Source organism: Pseudoliparis swirei, chromosome 13 (assembly GCF_029220125.1).
Source record: "Pseudoliparis swirei isolate HS2019 ecotype Mariana Trench chromosome 13, NWPU_hadal_v1, whole genome shotgun sequence".
Lineage (NCBI taxonomy): Eukaryota > Metazoa > Chordata > Actinopteri > Perciformes > Liparidae > Pseudoliparis > Pseudoliparis swirei.
This window is the reverse complement of record NC_079400.1, coordinates 1,366,709-1,390,560: the sequence shown is the minus strand read 5'-3', so window position 1 is coordinate 1,390,560 and position 23,852 is coordinate 1,366,709. Positions and strand designations below refer to the sequence as shown.

General features: G+C 47.3%; 1 protein-coding gene across 1 annotated transcript in view; it reads left to right on the top strand.

Moving 5' to 3' along the window:
• LOC130203913 (ankyrin repeat and fibronectin type-III domain-containing protein 1) overlaps positions 1-23,852 on the top strand; it is a 161,668-nt gene that overhangs the window by 4,882 nt on the left and 132,934 nt on the right. Inside the window, exons 2-3 of the mRNA XM_056430374.1 lie at positions 178-273; positions 22,964-23,124. Of these exons, the coding sequence (XP_056286349.1) occupies positions 257-273; positions 22,964-23,124 (178 nt within the window). The 5' untranslated portion in view covers positions 178-256. The remainder of the gene's footprint in view (positions 1-177; positions 274-22,963; positions 23,125-23,852) is intronic.

Below are 23,852 nucleotides of genomic sequence, written 5' to 3'. Positions count from 1 at the left end.
CAGGGCTCTGCTGTGAGTGAACCTCCTGAATATCTCCAGAAACATCAATCAAACCTCCGCTTTTAAAATAATGGTTTCCATGAGTGAGTACCACATCTGCTCACTCATCACGTATCTACTCGGAGGTGCATCTGCTGCAAGGCTAACGTGTGTGTGTGTGTGTGTGTGTTCCCGCAGGTGAAGGCCAGGAGTCACACTGAAAAAGGAAAACTCCCGAACCAAACCTGGGGCGCTGCTGGAGCGCCAGGGCGCTGGAATGGAGCAGCTCATTGCGTAAGAGGAATATCTACTTGTATAATTTAGGAGAAGCTTTCACTCAGTTTGTTCACGTGTTTCATCGGCTGTGTTGAATGGACTTCCTGTCTTTATTTTGGGGCTTCCTGGAACTGTTTCTTGCTTGTGCACAGTCGTATTCCAGCCATATAAATAGCAGATTACTTCATTTACACAGTAACTTACCCAGTGTTACAAATTATTGTCAAAGTATATTGACTCTTTCAGGGTTATTACAAAACTAGCAAGAGTAAATACAACCAATTTAGCCTCCAGTGTTGGTGTAAATATACAGTGTTCAAGTGAATCGTCATGACAACGAGAGCGAGAGTCAAACCCCAGAGCTGAGGACAACGGTCACTGTCACTCTGGGAAGCTCCGCCTCCCTCCTCCTCCTTTCTAATGGAGTTTCATCACGCGCTTTAATTCTGGAAAGACTGCGGTAAGTTTCTCTAAATCACTTTTTTATATCAAATGTTGATATTCCAGCAGAAGCAACATTTTAATAACTCTGCACTGAGTTCAACTTGCGGTCGGGCGGCTTCTGTGTCTTGAAACACCGAATTGCAGACGGCTAACGTGACGTAAAGAGTCCGTCAGCACGGAGCCGGTGAACATACGGTCCCTACTGAGTGTTAAAGAGCCGCTGGGCCAGTAGTTAGCAGGTCTGTCTTTCTATCAGTGGGTTGGTGGTTCAATCCCTGCCCTAGTCGATGTGTCCTTAAGCAAGACTCTTAACCCAGAAGCTGAGTGTAACATGATTGTAAGTCACTTTGGATAAGAGCGTCAGCTGGATGTGAAGTAACTCTGGCTCAGTGTTATCGTGCACTCTGAGTGTTCCAGGGACTGTGTGTCCACAGTGTGTCTGCAGTCCCAATGCAGCGCTCACAGCTGAACACATCATCAATCCAACGCCCTGAGTGGTTTAAAACCCATCTTTCACAAACTTCTGAGAAGTGTGTAATGAAGTGTTTTTGAGGACGTTTGAAAAGGAAACATGAAGGTCTGTCTGAAAGACAACATTGTGACAGACATGGTGGAGCAGCCGGATGGTGGTGCTCTTCACGGCTCCGCGGGACCGTCAGACGCCGTGTGCTTCCACGGTTTCCGGAGGGCAGGTTGAGCCCAACGTGTCTGGGCCTTTTTAAAAGCCTGTTAGTTCCTATTTTTAGCAGAAACAGAACGTGTCGTCATCCATGATGCAAACGGTAACAGTTGCATATTTGATAAATGGAGTGATCGGGGTTGGACAGGGAATGGTGCATGTCACGGTGAAGCAGGAACACAAAGAAACACACCTACAGTCATGAGTCTGCACACACACATCCTCCGAGGCACACAATTATACAAACACGCACAAACACACAAACGTTTACTTCACGTCGCCTTTTCAAACTGTGAGTCAGCAGAAAAATAAAAAAGGAATGATGCCACGGAGAAGGGATAACCAAACTGTGTGCAGGCGAGCTCTCCCTGTGGGGGATGGGAGAGGATTTATCTCACCCACATACCTCCAGGCCTCCTTTGTGGGGGACCTCTAAACACACGGCTACTTGATTGATCTGTCTGTCTCTCTCTCTCCTCTCTCTGTCTGTCTCTCTCTCTCTCTCTCTCTCTCTCTCTCTCCTCTCTCTGTCTCTCTCTCTCTGTCTGTCTGTCTGTCTCGAGCTATCTCCCTAACCCTATTTAGCTTTCATCACATGTTGTTCTTCTCCTTTTAAAACCTGCTCTTCTCCTCCGACTCGTAGCCCGCCTTGCAAACACATCCCTCCCCTCCTCGTCAGCGCTGCCGCGTGGCGAGCAACGTACGGCGTGCGGCGCGGCGTGCGGCGCGGCGAGCGGCGTGCGGCGCGGCGTCTCCTCGCCTCTCTTGCTTGTCCGCTTCTCTTCTTCTCAGCGGCACATTCTGCAGATAGCACAAACAGGATTGTCATGGTGTCTCTGGGGTGTGTGCGAACCGACACCCAGCGCACAGTGTGCCGGCTGTCAGTGACTGTTCATTCAAGTATGCGTGTGTGTGTGTGTGTGTGTGTGAGTCACACACACTCCTTGGCATTTCATTATACCTATCTCTCACCGGCGCGAGTGGATGCAACATGTATAATTCATACCGGCATCTGTGCCTCGGAAGGGATGCGTTTCCCACCCCCACACACACACACACACACACACACACACACACAACCCGACCTGTCAAGTGAAACCATTCATTTGAAGTATATCAGTGCCCCCCCCTCGCGCCTCACTCTGACTGTGACGTGTTCCTCGTAACCCGCCGTCCCCCGGCGCCTCCTCATGAGGATCCTGACTCCACGCCGGCCGGCGCCTCATCGGTGAGTCACGGCAACATCCAAGGGCCTTTAAAAGAACCCCGAGCAGGCGGAGCACACACACCTTCCTCTGGTGTTACGCAGTGTGAGTGTGTGTGTGTGTGTGTGTGTGTGCTGTCCTTCTGTTCTCTTTTTGTGTCCTAGTACGCACACACACACACACACACACTCAGCGCCGCCGCTCCCATAACGCACTGCGCTGAGCGGAGGGCAGCGAGTCCTGAGGGGGCCCCAGAAAATAGGCAACTAAATAATCATCATAGTTATAATAATTATAATGCCGATATTATTTCAGGATAGAAATATTAGGCACATTTTAGGCATGTATATCACAAAACAGGCAGAACAAGAGAGATATTTAATTGCTCAAAAAAAGTTACGATGGTGACCCCCCAAAAAAACAAAAACACATTCAACTTCCCAAGCTCGCCGTGGCCCTTTCCTGTCTGGGGGGGGGGCATCATGAAGGAGTTATGCTTCGGGCACCAACATGGCGAGCAGCGGCAATGCACACACACACACACACACACACACACACACATACCAGTACTTGTTTGACACTTTCCAATTACCCTTCTGTTGACTCGATGAGATCAGGCCAGGTGGTTCTGATGAGGACGGTGGTTCTGATGTGTGGATTGGGTCCAGAGCGGCGGCGCTCAGCCACTAGAGGGAGACACCGCCATTAGATTCACAGAGACGGTATATTATTATCTTCATGTGAATTCGATGTTTGTCACTTGTTTGATGCGAACAGTTCATAATCCAAGTTCTCGAGTCGGGGCAAAACAAACCTCAGTTTATGTTGGAGAGTGGCCGATATTCCCACTTCATTTGAACGCCTCACGCCATCTTTCCCTCTGTCTCCGTGCAGTGTTTAACTTCTAAAATGCTCATTTGCTGATGGAGTCAACCACATGGTATCTCTGTGTATCGCTGGAGATCCTGGCAAACTAAGCACTTTACTTTATTCCCCCCTGTATATTTAGTATTAGTATTTAGTTTTGTGTTTTATATTTATTTTCATTGATGTGCACCGCTGCTGGGATTTTTGAAATGTCCCCACTGTGTGACAAATAAAGGAATATCATATTATATCATTTCATATTATATATGTATGAATGTATGAAATCAGTCTTTCTGAAGGCGGTTGGGCTGATGTCCCATGACACCACCTGTCATGTGTTGACATTTAAACCCGTGTGTGTGGTGACAGCTGTGTAGAAGTGGGCACCTCAATGTCTGCATCACAATTTCACTCATATCACATATTGCGTTTACGTAAGGAGATTCACATCCAAATCGTCACGGTGCATTTAAAGCCAACGGCGTGCCGTGAGTCATGTCGACGCTTCAGAGACGTCACGTCTCAGTTTAAATTCGGTGCTTAGATTCCCGAGGTTAACTCCCTTATTCTTTTATCTCTCATGACTGGAGTCATTTAATGGGAGAACAAATCAGAAAAAGATTCACGCTATGGTTTGTTTCCACGTTGGAAATGTGAATGAGCGATGGAGGGGTTGGATTGTGAAATGTGACCGAGAGCACAGAGGAGATGATTCACGTTCCCTTGGAGACAATCACAGTCAGGGCCGGAGCGCCGGGTCCACGTGAGCGATGGAGCTGTCGCGTGGGCGCGGTCGGGGTCGCTCTTCACCGGGTGGAGGAGCGGTCGACCTTTCAACTCGATGCGTCTCGTGAATTGAGCGTCCTCAGAGCTCAATTCAAGGTTGAGACACGGACGCCGTGGGCAACAAATGAAGGCGATGGCTGTTCGTAACTCATTAATGCCCCTCTTTGTCTCAGCTCACATCACCTGTCTGGAACAGCTGGCCAGAACACTTTGACCAGAGATTGAATTACTTGCATCGAGGTTAAGATGGAAGCGATCCGATGAGGGGCTTTAGATTTATTCACACAGCCTGTGAAGGAATCGGTGGAGGGAAATTGAGCTGTGAGCTATTTGAAGAGGTAATGGCCAGAGTCTATCAGAGGACTGTACACAGGATTTGAAGACACCCATTGGCAGCTCACCTGGACAGCTGACTCATCAAAACCCAAAGTGTGATGTACGATATCCATGGAAAGGATGTCGGTAGGAAGAACGTACGGAAAGAGGAAAGAGGCTCACTTTTTAAATGTTGTTGTTGTTGTGTATTTTATTCAGTCAATCAAATCAAATACAAGACAATATTATTCTCTATAATCTACGAAACAGAAAGACTGAAAAGGTATAGGTAGAAGCAAAAAATGCTTATATATTCCTATCCTAAATTAATATCAAATAAATCAGAAAATTAATATAAAATAAAGAGAAAATAACAAGGAAAAAAAATATATACATACATACACACACATACATATACAGGACTGTCTCAGAAAATTAGAATATTGTGATAAAGTTCTTTATTTTCTGTAATGCAATTAAAAAAACAAATGTCATGCATTCTGGATTCATTACAAATCAACTGAAATATTGCAAGCCTTTTATTCTTTTAATATTGCTGATTATGGTTTACAGCTTAAGAAAACTCAAATATCCTATCTCTAAATATTAGAATATCATGAAAAAGTATACTAGTAGGGTATTAAACAAATCACTTGAATCGTCTAATTAACTCGAAACACCTGGAAACACATTTTCAAATGTTTGATTTTGTTTTGCTGTTATAAATTTTTTTTTAACTTGGTCTGAGGAAATATTCAAATTTTATGAGATAGGATTTTAGAGTTTTCTTAAGCTGTAAGCCATAATCAGCAATATTAAAAGAATAAGGCTTGCAATATTTCAGTTGATTTGTAATGAATCCAGAATGCATGACATTTTTGTTTTTTTAATTGCATTACAGAAAATAAAGAACTTTATCACAATATTCTAATTTTCTGAGACAGTCCTGTATATATATATATACATACATACAAACATACATATATATATATACACATACATACATACAAACATGCATATATATATATATATATATACACATACATCTTCCATATAAATAAGTTTCAATCACATTTATAACTCTCAAGAATTGTTTTATAAATAATTCCCTTGAAAACCAACTGATGTTTGATAGGAAGTGTTCGACTCGAGGAGCGTTGAGATGTTTATTCCTTCATCTTCAGTCCGACGAGCTCAGTAAATCCTTCCTGCGGCGGCGAGCCACCAGAAGGACCCTAATTGGCCATTTGGGGCCGAGCTGTCCGACCGGGAGCCTGCATCAGAATCAGAATCAGAATCAGAAACAGTTTTATTGCCAGGAATGTTTACACAAACGAGGAATTTTTTTTTGGTGGAAGGTGCAACATTTGGACATGACAAACAAACAACAATCAACACGACAGAAAGACAACAAATAATGTGAAAGTGTTTGGGTGTGTGCTTCAAGTGGTGTGTTTTAGTTAAAAGTGTATGTTACGCGTGGCGTGTGTTTAAGTTAAAGTGCATGCAAATAAAGTGGCATGTGTGTGGAGGAGGCCTCAAGTTAAAGTGCATGTTAAAGGGACGTGTGGGGAGGAGGGAAGAAGAAGGAGGAGGGAGGAGGGTGGGAGGAAGAGGGAGGAGGAGGAAGAGGAAGGAGCGGGAAGAAGGAGGAGAGAGGAAGGTGGAAGAAGAGGTGGTAGTCCTGGGGTGACAGTCAGTCAGTCCGGGTTCCATTGATGAGCCCGACTGCCGACGGAAAAACTTTGGTGTGGCGGGTGGTCTTTGTCATGATAGACGCAGCCTCCTCCCGAGGAGGGACTCGAACAGGAGTGTCCAGGGTGGGAGGGGTCAGCGACAATCTTTCTGGCCCGCTTCAGTGACCTGGAAGTGAACAGGACCTGGAGGAAGGCAGATTGCAGCCGATAACCCTCTCGGCCGAGCGGATGATGCTCTGCAGCTGCACTTGTCTTTGGCTGTGGCTGCAGGGTGCCAGACGGTGATGGAGGAGCAGATGATGGACTCAACGATGGCCGTGTAGAATTGTACCATCATTTTCCCTGGCAGGTTGAATTTCCTCAGCTGCCTCAGGAAGAACATCCTCTGCTGGGCCTTCTTGGTGATGGAGCCGATGTTCAGCTCCCACTTGAGGTCCTGGGTGATGATGGAGCCCAGGAAGCGGAAGGACTCCACAGCCGACGGGGAGTCACACAGGATGAGAGGGCGGGTGGGGCTGCATTCCTCCTGAAATCCACAACCATCTCCACTGTCTTTAGAGCGTTGAGCTCCAGGTTGTTCTGGCTGCACCAGGTCACCAGGTGGTCAGTCTCCCACCTGTAGGCGGTCTCGTCCCCACCAGAGATGAGCCCAATGAGGGTGGTGTCATCCGCGAACTTTAGGAGCTTGACGGACTGGTGACTGGAGGTGCAGCTGTTGGTGTACAGGGAGAACAGCAGAGGGGAAAGAACACAGCCTTGGGGGGAACCTGGTGGTCCGGGAGCCTGAGACGTGTTTCCCCAGCCTCACGTGCTGCTTCCTGTCGGTCAGGAAGTCTGTGATCCACCTGCAGGTGGAGTCGGGCACATGCAGCTGGGAGAGCTTGTCCTGCAGCAGGGATGGGATGATTGTATTGAAAGCAGAGCTGAAGTCCACAAACAGGATCCTGGCGTAGGTTCCTGGGGAGTCCAGATGCTGGAGGATGTAGTGAAGGGCCATGTTGACTGTGTTGTCTGCAGACCTGTTGGCTCTGTAGGCGAACTGCAGGGGGTCCAGGAGTGGGTCGGTGATGGTCTTGAGGTGTGACAGGACCAAGCGTTCAAAGGACTTCATGACCACAGAGGTCAGGGCGACGGGCCTGTAGTCATTGAGTCCTGTGATCTTGGGTTTTTTGGGGACGGAGATGATGGTGGAGGCCTTGAAGCAGGCTGGAACGTGGCATGTCTCCAGGGAGGTGTTGAAGATGTCGGTGAACACCGGAGACAGCTGGTCAGCACAGTGCTTCAGGGTGGAGGGGGAGACGGAGTCCGGGCCCGCTGCTTTGCGGGGGTTCTGCTTTTTGAACAGCCTGTTGACGGCTCTCTCCAGGATGACGAGGGTCGTCGCTGAGTTGATGGAGGGTGCTCCAGAGGTGTGAGCCCCTGATGGGCTGGGGGAGGGTGGGCTGATGGTCTGTGGCTTGTTGATGGGGCTGTGGGGGATTGTCTCAGGACTGCTCCATTGTCTTTCAAAGCGGCAGTAGAACTCATTGAGCTCGTCTGCCAGAAGCACATTGTTCATGGAGTGGGGTGATTTGGGCTTGTAGTTGGTGATCTGCCTGAGCCTCTCCAGACAGAAGCAGAGTCGTTTGCTGAGAGCTGCTGTTGCAGTTTCTCAGAGTACAGTCGTTTAGCATCTCTCACCGCCTTGCTAAACCTGTATTTGGACTCTGTGTACAGGTCCTTGTCCCCACTCCTGAATGCCTGGTCCTTCTGCAGTCTTAGCTTCCTGAGCTCCGCTGTGAACCAGGGTTTGTCGTTGTTATAACTCACCCTGGAGCTGGATGGAATACAGCTGTCCTCACAGAAGCTGATGTAGGAAGTTACAGCCTCTGTGTACTCATCCAGGCTGTTGGTGGCAGTCCTGAAGACATCCCAGTCAGTACAGTCCAAGCACGCCCGTAGATCCTCCAGAGCCTCACTGGTCCACTTCTTGAACTTCCTCACCACAGGTTTGCAGAGCTTTAGTCTCTGCCTGTATGAGGGAATCAGATGAACCATGACGTGGTCAGAGTTTCCCAGTGCAGCTCGAGGGACGGCGTGATAGGCCCTGCTGATTGTTGTGTAGCAGTGGTCCAGAATGCTCTTCTCTCTGGTAGGGCATTTAATTAACTGTCTATATTTAAGTTCGTGGCTGAGGTTTCCTTTGTTAAAATCCCAGTACAATAACTAAAGAGTCCGGGAAGGTCCGCTCCACACACCGTATCTGTTCAGCGAGGGTCTGCTGTGCCTCGTGCACGTTCCCTCGGCGGCATGTAAACTCCGGCCAGGATGAATGAAGCGAACTCACGTGGTGAGTAGAAGGGTTTGCAGTGAATGATAAAAGATTCCAGGTCCGGCGAACAGTGCTGTAGAATCACCGTTACGTCGTTGCACCAGCCGTTGTTGAGGTAAAAGCAGATTCCTCCACCCTTTGTTTTTCCGGAGAGCTCCGTGTCCCGGTCCGCTCGGAACAGCTGGAAGCCAGCGAGCTGGAGCGCAGAATCTGGTATCGATCCACTTAGCCATGATTCCGTAAAGCACAGGACAGAGGATGAGGAGAAGTCTCTGTCTCTCCCCACCAGCAGCTGGAGTTCGTCCAGTTTGTTGCACAGTGAGCGGACGTTGGAGAGAAATATGCCCGGCAGCGCTGTACGAGATCCCCGTTTCCGTAGCCGTACAAGCGCCCCTGAACGTTTCCCTCTCCGGGCGTTTCACAGCGTGGTAAGGTGAGCACACCTTTTACAAAAATGTCCAGTAACTCCACAGAAGTTAAAAACGTTGGAAATAAATCCGCTGGAGTTGTTCCCCTGATGTTCATGAGCTCTTCTCTGGTGAAAGAGCTCCGGGAATCACAGCAGAAAACAGTATTTAAGACGAAAACAACAAAAAACATCGCGCACCGAGGCGGCCGTCCGCGGCGCCATCAGTTGCTGCTGATACTCTGGCCTTTACGCAGCAGCAGCTTATGGGGATTGATTTATTTAAAGAGGATTCACGAGGCGCTGCCATCCACGCCTCCTTCCTGACTTCTATTTTTTACCCAAATCACCATTTCAGTAACAGTAACACGGTACATGTATCTCTACAACGATGCCTTCTCACGATTTACTTCCTTCCTGAACACGTCGTCCACAGCGTATGTTTGAGGGAACGCTTCTAGAGCTTCCTTGTGTTCGGCCAGGTAGAGGAACACAGTAAATAACTTATACACGCTTTGTAAATAAAAAAGTTAGTGTCAGTTTGACTGTGAGTATGACATTTATACGACTTGGCGTTGGACTTTCACATTTACATCAACAGGGCACTGTGCTGCTCATGAACACGTCTGGTCATCAAAATAAAGTTATACATAAATAAGTCCTTTTTCACAGAGTTGAAGCAACAACAAAAATTGGGCCAAAACTTTTTACTCAAAATGAGATCAGTGTGAGTTGCACAAGGGCACTACACACACTGGCTGTGAATGGCAAGGGGGGCTTGAGCCCAGTGACAACAACAACAACAACAGTCTTTTTTCTGATTACAACAATTTGCTGCTATACAGCTTGTGTGTGCATGTCTAAGCTACCCCCCTCCCCCCCAGATTTAGCCGTAAAATCACTTCTGAGAACAGGAACCATCGGGGGGGAAGGATTGGAACGAGTAGCGGATGCTTGTAAATATTTACTCTCCCCAACAGGTGAAGCATCTACATGTGTAAACTGTATATATACTGTATTTGCTTCTGTTCAGAGCTGTAATTAACAAAACATCAGTTTCCTTTGGAGGTTAAGGGAGTTAAAGAGAAGTTCAAAGCCAGCAGCCGAGACTCACAGCGCTTCATCTTTTATTCAGGCCGGCCCTCAGGACGAGAAGCTCTCTAAATTGCAGTATTTCTGACTGGCGTGATGCAGACTGGGAGGGGCAGGGTCGTATTATAGCGTGAGGAAGGAAGAGATGAATAGACAAGTAGGTAAAGTCCTCCAGGCAGAGCTTTTCTATTTCTCTCTCTGAGGAGGATTCATTTAGAGAAATAAAGGCACACCTCCATCGCGGTGCGGCTAACAATGCACCAGAACCACAGCAAACCCGTTTGAGGAATAAACAACATAGCATGTATAAATACAGAGCAGATGCAAAGCTAAAGATATGTCGACCTTTTTAACAGCCTCGGGCCTCGGCCTCTTCGTTTGAACCTCTCACATTTAAAACAAAGCCGTCTTCATCTCCTGAGGACGTCTCCTCGAGGATGAGAACTTCATCCAGAGCTTCTGCTTCCCGGGAGTTGGCGTGCTTTTGTCTGTGCCCACACTTCGAACCAAGACGCTTCCCTGCGAGCCAGAGAACGATGGGGGGATATTATGTAACGGATAACTTGAACATCATTGTTCACCATAAACTACAGTGGACATTGTCTCCTGCACCCACATGCATGTAGAACATCTCACATATCGGGAGGGTTCTGGGGAGAAGGGGATGTGATGCAGTCTTTAATATAAACCATATTAAGAGCTCTGAGTATGTGTGATGTGTACAGCAATGTGTGACTGATGTGTTCCACTACTAGCTGAAGAGTAGACATTGCATGATTAACTACGTTAAGTCTTCTTTTTAAAAATTCAAAGTGGATTTTGTTGACATCTTCAAAGTTTGACTTTTGGCCTTTTCCAGAGAGGATGTTGTGTAACTCGTGACTGCCGGAGGGGGGTGTGCTCCGTGAAGTCGTCCCCTTATGGCGCAGCACCTCGACATCGCTCACCCCGTCACGACCCGGACTTCCTGTCTCGTTTTGACTCTTATTTTGAAGTCCTTGTGTCCCCTGTCTCCCTGTGGTCGTCTGCCCTGGTCCTGATTGGTTCCTTCTGTGTGATTGCTGGCCCCGCCCTCATCCTGTCCACCTGTGTCTCGTCCCCGTTGTCCCATCACCTCCACCTGGCTGTGTCTGTGAACCTGTCCGTCTCGCTCCCCGGTGAGGCGTCGTACCGCTTGCTTCGTGTTTGTCGGCCCGTCTAGTCGTGTGTTACCTGGAAATTCAGAATTAAATATTGCTTTGGAAGAAGTTGTGGGCACTCAGGTCCTCTCTCTCGCTACAACATCGTGACTCACCCGTGTCTCTCTGAAGCACATCGTTGTTTTCCGACGTGCAATATTTAAGTTTAAAAAATGACTTTCGCGACCTTTGTTTATCATTTAGAAACTGAACGAGACTCGCTCTGCCGCTCGAGGCCAACGGGATCTGGAGCGCCGTCTCTGTGTCGTACGGTTGTTGTCGGGCTCATGCTCCGTGAGCTTCGAAGAGGGACTCCTCTCTTAACCCTCCTGTTACCTTCGGGTCAATTTGACCCCAGTCAATGTTTAACCCTCCTGTTACCTTTATATTTACTGACATATTTTACCCTTGGGGTCAATTTGACCCCCGCAATTAAAACCTCCAGAAAAGTATTAGAATTAATATTGTTTTCCAAGTTTAAGTGTGAGGTACTTTATGTTTGTTTGTTGACTACCTAAATAGCCCTTTAAATATATAAAAATTGATATTTCTTATATGTTTGACACAGTGAAAAACAGCCTGGGGTCAAATTGACCCCAAAGAACACCGACATTAAACATTGAATGGGGTCAAATTGACCCGAGAGGTAACAGGAGGGTTAAAAGTGGTGTTTATGCAGGAATATGTGTAGGACGGAGGAAATATATATATATATATATTCAGATAATGTCTGTCGTGGTGTGCGGCCGCCGGAGGGACTCGGCTCAGCTCCGGGGGTAGAAAACAACCGCTATCGCATAACGTGAAGGAGGAGGCAGCAGAGCAGAAACAACAACAGGTACAAAGTAAAATAATGTCAGTTCGTCGACAGTCTTCATTTCAATACTCAGGTGGACCGAACAGTGAATTAACCTCACACTGTTTCCACTGATGATTTAATGAATAATTTGTGGATAATTATGTATTTATCTGTACAATCTGATTGGATTATTCAGCATTTACATACAAAGTGTTTGGCCCAGTGGAGACGGCTCTCTCAAGCGCCCTCAAGTGTTAGGCTCCCGAGTGGATGTTTCCAAAGGGATTTTTTTTTTAACTGTTCTTATTTTTAAATGAAAATAGCCCTTAAGAAAACAGCAGGACGTGATTTATTCATCAGTCAATCCCGTTTTCGAGCTAAAAGCGGACGAAAGGCAAAAGAAGCCGAGCCGTCGGTAGCTTGAGCTCCTCCTCGCCGTGGCGGAGCGTTCCTCTCTGACTGCGTCTCTCAGTCCTCTGAACTCCAGCCTGTTTGTCTCCCACCTCTTCCTCTTTTTCTATTTTATTATTCTAAAAAAAAACAAGCGTGAACAGATTTGTTACCTGAGGATTGCAGCAGAGATAAAATCTTTTCTCAATAACATTCACAGATCTATTCATACGGAAAGTATTTCATATACATAGAAACATATCGGCTCATTTACTCTGTGTTTTTTATATGATATTTTCCATCTGCCTTTCACCGCCTCTATTGCAGCTCTGGATAACAGCACTGCTGCTGCAGAGAAAACATCTCAAGCATTCAGATTATGTTCATGTGCTATGATGAATGCAGGAATTAATTTTTTGGAAGTATTCAAGTGCAGCAGCGCATGTTGTGCATACATACTATTGATGTACCTGGTGTGTACATGTGTATGTTCCTGCTATAATACTGCAGATTTATGTACCAGTCGTGTTGTCATGGAGGACGAGGAATGCAACGGCTTTTAAAGTCAAACATATCATGGATCTAATTTATCTATCCCTGCTTCTTGGATATTCTCTCTCTCTCTCTCTCCCTCCCTCTCTCTCCCTCCCTCTTTCTCTCTCTCTCTCCCTCTCTGCTCTTTCTAAACAGAGACTCAAAATACGACTTTGGGGCGGTGAGCATAATTTTGATGGAGAGGAAGGAAGCCGGGGGAGGCGGTCGATCGATGGTCTAAACGCACACTTTCCACACAACATGAATCACAGCAAACACACATCAGTCATCTTGTTGTTGTTGTTTTGACTGTTGTCCAATACTTTACTGGCTGCACACTTCATTGTGAAAGTGATCCGCTGATTAATCTCAAATTAAAATATGAATCCGCTGCAGCCCGAGTGGCGATGCTCACACATGTGAATCCAATACGCACACATGCGTCATTAGAGCGAGGAACAAATGTAATGATGGCCGACTTCCGGGTTCCCCCCCACTCGTACTAATGCGACGCGTGTATTCCATGTGAGTCGCCGATCCAGAGTAAAGTATCGGCCTTGTGAGGTTCATAAAGTATATGTGGGCTGACCAGTAATCATAATCATTCCAGCAAATTAGTCCGCAAATAAATATCCTGAACCTGCACACGCTCGTCTCAATGTCACTGAGGATGAACACGGTGAGGTGCTTCAGAGAGCCACGTTGCAAGTGTGATACACCGTATATATATATGTGTATACATATATATACACATATATATATGTGTATATATATATATATGTGTGTGTGTATATATATATATTTATGTGTATATATATATAATGTGTACGAGCACCTTCTCATGTCAGCATTGATTACGTCGGATCATTTAAGAAGCTCTACCCTCTGGCTGAGGGGAAGGAAGGGAAGGAGAGTGCGGGCGGGGGAGGGAGGGAGGGAGGGTGAGCGCTTCAGAAAGAGGGAGGCATGCGGAGGGAGATGGATAAAAGGAAGGAGGAGCAGACGGCTGGGGGCGAAGGAGAGGAACATGGAGGGGTTCTTTTTCACAGATGTGGACAGTGAGAGCAGAAATAGAGCGGGAAGAAGGAGACGCCTTGACAAAAAAAGAGAGAGATAGAGAATACACAGGGGAATGCCTTTATGGACGCTGTCTGGATGTGTGGGAGGGGCACACACACACACACACACTCTCTCTCAGTAACCCTCTTTAATATCTCCTTTTCCTCTTATATTTCCCTTCTGACCTTCCCTCGTTCCCTTGCCGCCCCCATCATCTCTTTTTATATTCGGAGCGGACGGCGGATAAACGCTGGAGGCCGCCGGCCGCTCGCTCCCGACAGAAGCTCTCTGCTTCTTCTTCATTAATGATGAACTGGAGCTAAAGAGAGCTCCATGTAGACACAGGTAAACACACACACACACACACACACGTTATGCGAGAAGGTGCATTTGAGGTTGACGGTGCGACACAAACACAAAGCTCCACCTGCTTCGATCGCAGGGGTGTGTGTGTGTGTGTGTGTGTGTGTGTGTCGAATGGTCGAGTGAAAGAATTCACACACGGGAGACAGAGAGAGAGAGAGATAGACAATGCACACTCTAAAGTGAGGAAGGGGGGGTGGGCTTTGATGTCGGCATCACAGCGGCTCACATCCTCCCACCAGCTCTGCTTTCTCCACGAGAAGACCACAGACGCTGAGCCCCCCCCTCTCTCTCTCTCTCTCTCTCTCTCTCCTCCTTCTTGTTCGCTCTCCAGTGAGGGGGCACGGCGATTGGAAGGCAGTTACAAACGTTACTATTCCAGAGAGAGAGCGTCAATGCAGGCGCTCTGCGCACCGTAGCGAGCGATCCGAAGAGGAGGGAGGCGGAGGAAGAGTCGGGCTCGTTCTGCTGCACGTTGAGCGCCAGAGGATGAGGAGGGAGACTCGGACCTGCGGCTGACGCCGAGTCCAGGTGGAGGCGGGAGGAGGCGGACGAGTCGGGAGGTGGCGTGACGAGGAGCGTCGCTGACAATAGAAGCAGATCTTTTTTTTGGTTGCTTTTTTTGGGGGTGGAAATCAAAAGGAGAGGGAGAGAGGGAGAGAGGGAGGTGGAGGTGAGCAGAGAGAGGAGGAAGATGGCGAGCTTTGGGAAACTCACAGACTACTTTAATCGCCGCAAGTCTCAAGAGGAGCTGCGGGTGGGCAGGAGCTCGCAGCGCAGCGGCAGCTACTGCTGCACGGTGGCAGAGGCCAGGTAAACGGTGTGTGTGTGTGTCTTTGCAAAGGTATGCCCGGCCACACGGGGCGTGTCTCTGTGCTTGTTTACGTGTGCTGGGAGGAGTCTGGTGTCACACTCCAATGTTTACGCCACACAATCGAATGATTTACTCACAATATATGTATTTATATATTAATGTGAATCTAACAGATACATGGATATTACAATAAGAGGGGAAGTTAATCATGTTTTGGTTTTTTTAAAGCATCTATCCGTGTATGTGCTTGGGACTGCACGCATACAGGTGTTTGGATACACGTGTGTGTGTGTGTGTGCATGTGTGAGCCACCATTCTGTTGCATAAGTGTGGAGGTGCAGGGGACGTGTGTGTCAGGCACGTATCCTATGGATTCTTCCCACATGCCGCACCATTAAACACTGAGGCTTCTCTAAAGATAGAAACAGGATGAAGTCGATATGGTGCATGGGGAGAGGAGGAGGAAGAGGAGGAGGAGGGACTCAAACCATGTTCCATTCTGGAAGCTTCCCAGTCATGATCATAACTCTCCATACTGTTGATTACTGGGAGACTCATGCAGAGAATATAGGAGCCTCTGTACACTGACAGCAGGTGTTGAAGAGGGGGGGGGGTTTGCATCCTGTTTTCTAAGCCAATCTCTGGGAATTGAAGCAGCAATGTTAATTTCACAATCACATGAAAGTACATTTTGGAGGTGTGTCTGCGGGGGTCAAATCAAACCCCAAAAACACAAATGCATCCCCGGGTCACCGGCGTGTTGCGCAATAAGAACACTGACCTCACAGGAAGAGGAAGTGCAACGATCAGAAGCTTTAGAAGAATCCGTCAATGGACGTTTTCTTCCCCGCGGTGAAACTGATTTCTCGATTTCTTCCACTTTGGCAACGCAGAAATGCACGTTCAAACTGCCGGTTGGATTCCTGATCGGCTTTGCCGAATCCTGAAGCGTTCGCTTCGTATCGCCGCAGTTACAACATTTGGGAAAGCTGTCCGGAAGAGTCCCGCGTTTCTGGTTTTTTTCTTTCCTGCAGTGTCCTGGAACCTTTGAGCTTAAACGAGAATCCCGTTAAATTGCTTTTGAGCTGACGTCAAATTACATAACCGGGATGAAAGTATGAAATCAGAGTGCTAAAAAAAACAAAAAACTGCCACTACTCCAGTCTTGAACAAATGCCCATGAAGTCTCATATCATCCACTCACAGCACAAGTGTTGGCGTGGGTAGACCTGCGATACCAAAAACCTCTCAGATTCCCTGCCATGACGAACCAGCATCGCTCCCATCGCTCCCATCCCCACAGTCTCTCCGTCTCTCCCACTCACTGTCTCTTTCTCACGAGCCACCCTCTGCCTACGCCCGTCCATCTCATCCCTTCTTTCCTTCAGACTCCTTCTTTTCACTCCGTCTCTTAGAGGGGTTAGCTGGTATCAAAGTTAAGATAAGTCTGTTTGTAACCCTAACCCGTCTGTTTTTATGACTGCATAGGAGCAGAAAAGCGCAACGTTATTAATACCAACGTCTCAGCATTGTCGAGCGGGTACCCGCGTCACCTCCACCTTTCCACTGAGACTAATTAATGGTCTTGCTTCTAAATTTATCCGAGCGCTCACGCCGTGCACCGCGCCCCCATTGGCCTCACAGCCGTCACATTTCCACTCATGCCAGACCTCGCTGACATATTCTGTAACTTTTTAATTAGAAATTTAGCCCATATTAATCTTCACGTTCGTCTTTGGTGCGATACAACCACGCAAACCGCCACGTCGATGCCGTCTGAGTGTGAGAAGGTACGTCGACTGGAAATGCACATTATTTTGTTCGTTCGTTTGACGAGGCATCGTGTTTTTTTTGTTTCTTCACACATCTCTGCTGTTCAGACCCCAGCTGTGCTCACGTCTCCACATCCTGTTATGTCTGTCAGCTGATCCGTGTTTTCTCCCTTCAGCCCGCCCCCTGTATTTTATAAATTACATGCAAATTTACGTCCAAAAGAGAAATCTTGTCGTGCATAATATTCGAACGATAATAATGAAAAGTGACAATCAGTCAGTGCATAATGAATGACGAGCAGAGATGATGATTCAGGCTGTGCTGCAGTGTAACGTCGCGTAAAGGGTTCATTCTGCAAGTCCACAATGCTGGGCCTTTGCTGCTGCCTGTCACTCAATTATAGTTAAAAATATACAAACAAATATCGTCATATCAAAGAGTTTTGTCAAAGTGAGGCGAGATGTTTCAAACTTGATACTAACGCGAGAAGACGTTTCATTAAAATCTAAAACGGGTCTTTAAAACAGGGACGAGAAAACAATTCGGACCGGAGGCGTGAAGTACTGAAGACCGGCCCAAGAACATAAAGTTATGAGACAAAGTCGACATAATTACATCGGGGAGTTCAAGCTGGGTTGAAGAAGTTTGACAGTGTGAAAATCTGAAAAAGGCGCAATGAAAAAACCCAAAGGGTTCCGCCCGGCGTCCTCGTTGGACTGGTGGCAACGAGGGCGGAGAACGTCCAGCGGCCTCATCCTCTCATCATATCATATCCGGCTCGTCATCCTCTCATCATCTCATATCCGGCTCCTCATCCTCTCATCATATCATATCCGGCTCGTCATCCTCTCATCATATCATATCCGGCTCGTCATCCTCTCATCATATCATATCCGGCTCGTCATCCTCTCATCATATCGTATCCGGCTCGTCATCCTCTCATCATATCGTATCCGGCTCGTCATCCTCTCATCATATCGTATCCGGCTCGTCATCCTCTCATCATATCATATCCGGCTCCTCATCCTCTCATCATATCATATCCGGCTCCTCATCCTCTCATCATATCATATCCGGCTCGTCATCCTCTCATCATATCATATCCGGCTCCTCATCCTCTCATCATATCGTATCCGGCTCGTCATCCTCTCATCATATCCGGCTCGTCGTCCTCTCATCATCTCATATCCGGCTCGTCGTCCTCTCATCCTATCATATCCGGCTCGTCGTCCTCTCATCCTATCATATCCGGCTCGTCATCCTCTCATCATATCATATCCGGCTCGTCATCCTCTCATCATATCATATCCGGCTCGTCATCCTCTCATCATATCCGGCTCGTCATCCTCTCATCATATCCGGCTCGTCGTCCTCTCATCCTATCATATCCGGCTCGTCATCCTCTCATCATATCATATCCGGCTCGTCATCCTCTCATCATATCCGGCTCGTCATCCTCTCATCATCTCATATCCGGCTCGTCGTCCTCTCATCATCTCATATCCGGCTCGTCGTCCTCTCATCCTATCATATCCGGCTCGTCATCCTCTCATTCTATCATATCCGGCTCGTCATCCTCTCATCATATCATATCCGGCTCGTCGTCCTCTCATCATATCCGGCTCGTCATCCTCTCTCTCGAGGGACTCCTCGACCGAACGATAAAGACAGACGCCGGTCCGCTCGTACCCCGTTGCATTGTGAGTTGTGAGCTGTTCCTCCTCTCCTCCTGAGCGTTCTCAAAGTCTTCTCTACTCAGCACTGAGGTTTAAATGCTGCTGTCGGCTGAGGCCAACGTTGTGAAGGAAGTCTCAAAAGAGATTCAAACATGTAATACATCTAATTTATCTATTCCTGCTTTTTGGTTATTCTCTCTCTCTTTCTACGCAGAGACTCAAAATATGACTTTGGGGCGGTGAGCATAATAAGTTAAAAAAGGAGCATCACCTCACCCCCAAATGACACGTCCCCATTCAAACACAGTGAGGACATTAATACTGAATACAACTTGTATTAAATGAGTCCGCTTTGCTTCTGAATGAACCGCCATGTGCTTCAGAAGAACGTTGCATTACTCTCAATATCACAATACAGTCTAAAAATTAAGATTGTATTAAAACGGTGGATTCGTCTCTTTAGGTGTTTTTCAAAATAGATTAAAAAAGTTTGAGGGAAATTCATCTGGTTGTAGATGTTTTCTATGACGGAGGTATATGCTCCTGTGTAAGCTGTGTTGTGAGTTTTGGTTTTATTCATGCTGTGATTTAGTTTTTGTTTTTTTATATTGTCTGTCACCGTTTTATGTTGTATTGTCTGAAACTTTGTGTGACGTGCTGCTGCTGTCTTGGCCAGGATTCTCTTGTAAAGGAGATTTTTAATCTTTATGAGGCATTTCCTGGTTAAATAAATAAAAAATAAAAATCACTCGTCGGTCTGAGCTGCCTCGAACCTCCTCACGGTTTCACCGTAGAACTGAGAGCTCCCGCCTCTCGTAGCGGAGATGGTTTCATGGCGTTGGCTCTGTGAGTGTGTGTCGCCGGTAGATTCAGCACCACGGATAGTTCTCACTCCAGCGGCTGCTGTCACCGTCTAACGACGTTCATCAGGAGACGCGCTCGGCCAATCAGACGGCAGCCGGAGAGGATGGACTCTCCGTTCCTCCGCCGCTCGGGGATAGCCTTTCCTCTCCGGGCGGAGGAAATACTTCAACCGGTTCGGTTTTTACATGGCCTATAGCTGAGGAGAGTCAAGGGGTTGCATGTGCTACTTCCAGCGTGAAAATAGGTCACTAAATATATACATTGCAGTACATCTGTTGCAATTAGTTTAGCCCTGCAGCAAGAAGTCTCCTTCATTGTCAATCGAGGCCACAAAGAGATGGAGGGAAGACACCCGAGCAGCCAGATGTGGAGCATGAGCAGAGCGGGGCCAGACCTCTTCACTCAGTCATCCCATGCTTCACGAGCTTCCTCTCCTCGGCCTCGCTCTCTCTCACGTACCTCAGTGTCATTATTTGTGAATTCATATTCATTTGCATCCTATCTCAGACTCACAGAGAAAGTGACTTTCCTCCCTCGACTGCAGCCCCAGACATGACGTGGGACCCGTGACTCTCTCAACTCGGGGCAAGACCTTGTTTTTTGTCCAAAAAAAAAATGCAGATTGCTGCTCAGAAGCAAAGAGAAAAAGAAGCCTCTCCTCTCCCCCTTTTTTATGGACAGTCGCCTAGCAACAGGTTCGTAGGCCCAAATTGTCATATTGGCCTGGGCCGGCGGTTCAGCCCGGTGTCTCGTCATCCTGACGCCGGGAGGCCAACAGCTGCACGTGTGTTCACCGGTCGAGATGTTTAATCTCATACCACGCGAGAGGAGTTTGAGTATGCATGCCTGTGTGTGTGTGTGTTTATCTGTGTGTGTGTTTATCTGTGTGTATGTGTGTGTGTTTATCTGTGTGTGTGTGTGTGTATGTGTGTGCTTCAGGCAAATGCTTGCAAGTCAGTATGGATTTCTGAGGAGTGAGAGACCTGCCTGTTTCTATTACCATCCAATTGTGTTTGTGTGTCTCTCTCTGTGTGTGTGTGTGTGTGTGTGTGTCTCTGTGTGTGTGTTTGTGTGTCTCTCTCTGTGTGTGTGTCTCTGTGTGTGTGTGTGTCTCTCTGTGTGTGTGTTTGTGTGTGTCTCTGTGTGTGTGTGTGTGTGTCTCTCTGTGTGTGTGTGTGTCTCTGTGTGTCTCTCTCTGTGTGTGTGTCTCTGTGTGTGTGTGTGTGTCTCTGTGTGTGTTTGTGTGTCTCTCTCTGTGTTTGTGTGTGTGTGTGACATTCCTGCATGTAAACAGTCCCCATCGGCTCGTCCTCTGATATTCAGCAATATAAAAATCATTATTCATCATCAGACCGTCGTCTCGTTGATTCTCATCCCAGCTTCTCTGATCCCAGGTCAGATGTTCACAGAGTGTGTCGGGGGGGAAGTTCACGAGCTTACGGCGGCCAGACGTCAGGACCTTACTCCTCTCGCCTCCGGATGTGCTGACTCTGAGCCGGCTGTCGGTTTACCTGATCGCTCCCGAGCGATAAACGGCCCCGAGCCGGAAAACACATCGTGAGCCAGACATCCAAGAGAAGTGGAGTCCTCCACGCCAACACGGGCGCAGTCAGAGGTTTACTGAGCGGGTCCGTGACATGTTTAAAAGTAGCTTGTAAAAACCTGCTGGCACGGAGAAGACTGACATCCAGTGTGTAATAATGCACAAGCAACCGAATGAGGCTGCATCACCAGAGCCTCGAATTAATCATTAAATAATGATTCATAATCTGTGTGAAGTCAAGCGTGTCATGGATTAGATTGATCCCCATGCATAGATCAGAATGAATTAAATTGAATTACAGCTGATGATATTTGATGATGCTCATTGGGAGATGACACAGACATTTGTATTGCCACAGTTTACATGCAACGCCCCCTCGGCTGTACGTGAGTACGATGCCATATCTCTCGAAGTGGACTTTAAAGGAACGCTTCCACTCGTCATGCTAAGCTCAGCTAGTTGTCGCCTAGCTCCAGCGTTGCATACACACGGATACGAGAGAGAGGTATCAATATTCTCAAAGGAATGTAAAAGCTTTGCTTTGATTCCTTTGAGTGGAAGCAAAGCGTTCGCGCTGTTGGGAAATAAAAGTGTCGGTCGGGGCGATCGATCACGAACAAGCAGACGGGAGTAGATGACCCATGAGAGCAAAAACAATAAAGACATAAAGAAGACGGAGAGAGATTGGAGGAATTCACACACGCATCCCCAAACGTATCGCTGGAATAACTCACGCGGCGCCCTGATGCTCTGGTCAACATGAGACAAATACACCTCATATCTGACTATCAGCCTTCTATGTTCAGATACACAACATCCTGGGGGAGCTCATCATGCATGTCCTGGACTGATGTTCAACCTGTGTGTGTGTGTGTGTGTGTTCAGACTCTTGTGGCCGACTCTGATATCTGATTGTCGGCCACGTTTAATTGAACGTGATGTGAGCCGAGGGACACAGGAGGCGTGTGTCCAGGTCTGGTCTCTGTTCTGTTATACATGTTATAGGAGATCCTGGCAAACTCTGCACTTCACTTTATTTCCCCCTTTATATTTAGTATTGGTATATCGTTTTTTAGTTTTGTGTTTTATATTTATTTTCATTGATGCTCTGATGTGCACCGCTGCTGAGATCTTTGAAATGTCCCCCCTGTGGGACAAAGAAAAGGAATATATCATATTATATATCATATCATATACCAATATTTTAGGGATGATTTCATGTCATATTCATCAAATATGTTGTCGTGGAGTGTAATACTGGTACTCTAGGGAACGGAGGAGTCTTCTGTGTCAGCTGCTTGCCAAAGAGGTTTGAGGAATGCATCTTCCTCTGAGGAAAGAGGAGCAACGAGGTGTCGCCGTGGCCGGAGGACGCTGCAGTAAAGGGGACGTGGCTTCGATCTGGTCTTCTGAATAATGGTGATTAAAAAAGAAAACACCCATCTGTGTTTTCTTTAAAATACATCGGAAAAACAAAACCTTCTCTCGTCCCGTGGTTGATGCGTGCGGATGATGTGACCGCGTTGTGGCGTGTGAATGAAGCCGATCTCGTGATGGAGAGCGCTCGCCATCAACCGTCGCCACGAGAGAGAGACGTTCCTATTGGCTGAGCTCCAAATGGCTTCCAACCTGATTATGCTGAGGTGGAAGCAATTTCACTATTGATCAGTGCAGCTGCTCTCTTGTTGCTCATTAAGCTGTGTGTGTGTGTGTGTGTGTGCATTGCAGTTCTAGTTTACAGGACAGGTTAACGGATGCTGTGTGAGTATTGGAACGTTGCTTTGTCTTCCTAAATCTTGCTGTAATCATCCCTCATGTGGGGGTTTTTCAGAGACATGTCCACGAGCTCTCCTTGTGACGACGGTTGTAAACATCACGCTCCGTCTGATTGACCATCTGTGCCGTCCAACCAGGTCGCTGGAAAGGAAGCTGCAGAGGCCCACGCTGGCGAAGTCCCGCACCCTGCCCAGCATCCCCCAGTCGCCGGCCGTCTCCAGGGCGCAGCGCGCTCGTGTCCCCGGGGGGAGTCCTCCTCGCAGGAAGCACCCGCCGGCCTGCACTCTGCCACCCGAAGGTACAAACACGGCGGAGGCCGACCGCTCGGCGACGGCGTTGGCTCCCGTTGCTCCGGGAGTTTGTGTTTCCCGAAACAGCGCCGGGCGATTTGGGCTTATAGGAAATCCAAACACTCCTCGCTGTAGGAACACGAGGTCATTCGTATCGATGTAGAAACACGTCTTCAGAGCACCAGGCCTGTGATTGGCCACGACGGATACATGTCGGCACTGTTTGACGCGCTGGTTTTCCGGGGGAATGTTTCTCTGACCTCTCATGGTGACCGCAGGGTGGGACATTTACATCTTTTCTAAGGGGCAAGTTTTGCCCCACTGACTGAAATCTAGCGGCATTTACAAATACATTGGGGGCACTTTTTTAAACTTGTGATATAACATTTAACCTTTATTCAAAAATAATAAATATACTTATTTAGGTCTACATTTTATGAGCAATTGTCATAACAATGGCAATGATACGACAATTAGGCAGAAGTCTACAGATTCAAAGTGTTTCCTGAGATTTGTTGAACAAAAAACAAACAGAAAACATAAATCAAGCAATCATATTCAATTGTATTCTTATTTATTTGTGGTTATTTATTGTGATTACATTTTTTTAACAACTATTTTTTAAATTTTTTAAATTCAAAATTATATGTATTGATTTGTTGTGTGTGTACCTACCTGGCAATACAGAGTGGACACACACAACAACGAACAACAACAAAACGCTATTAAAATTATC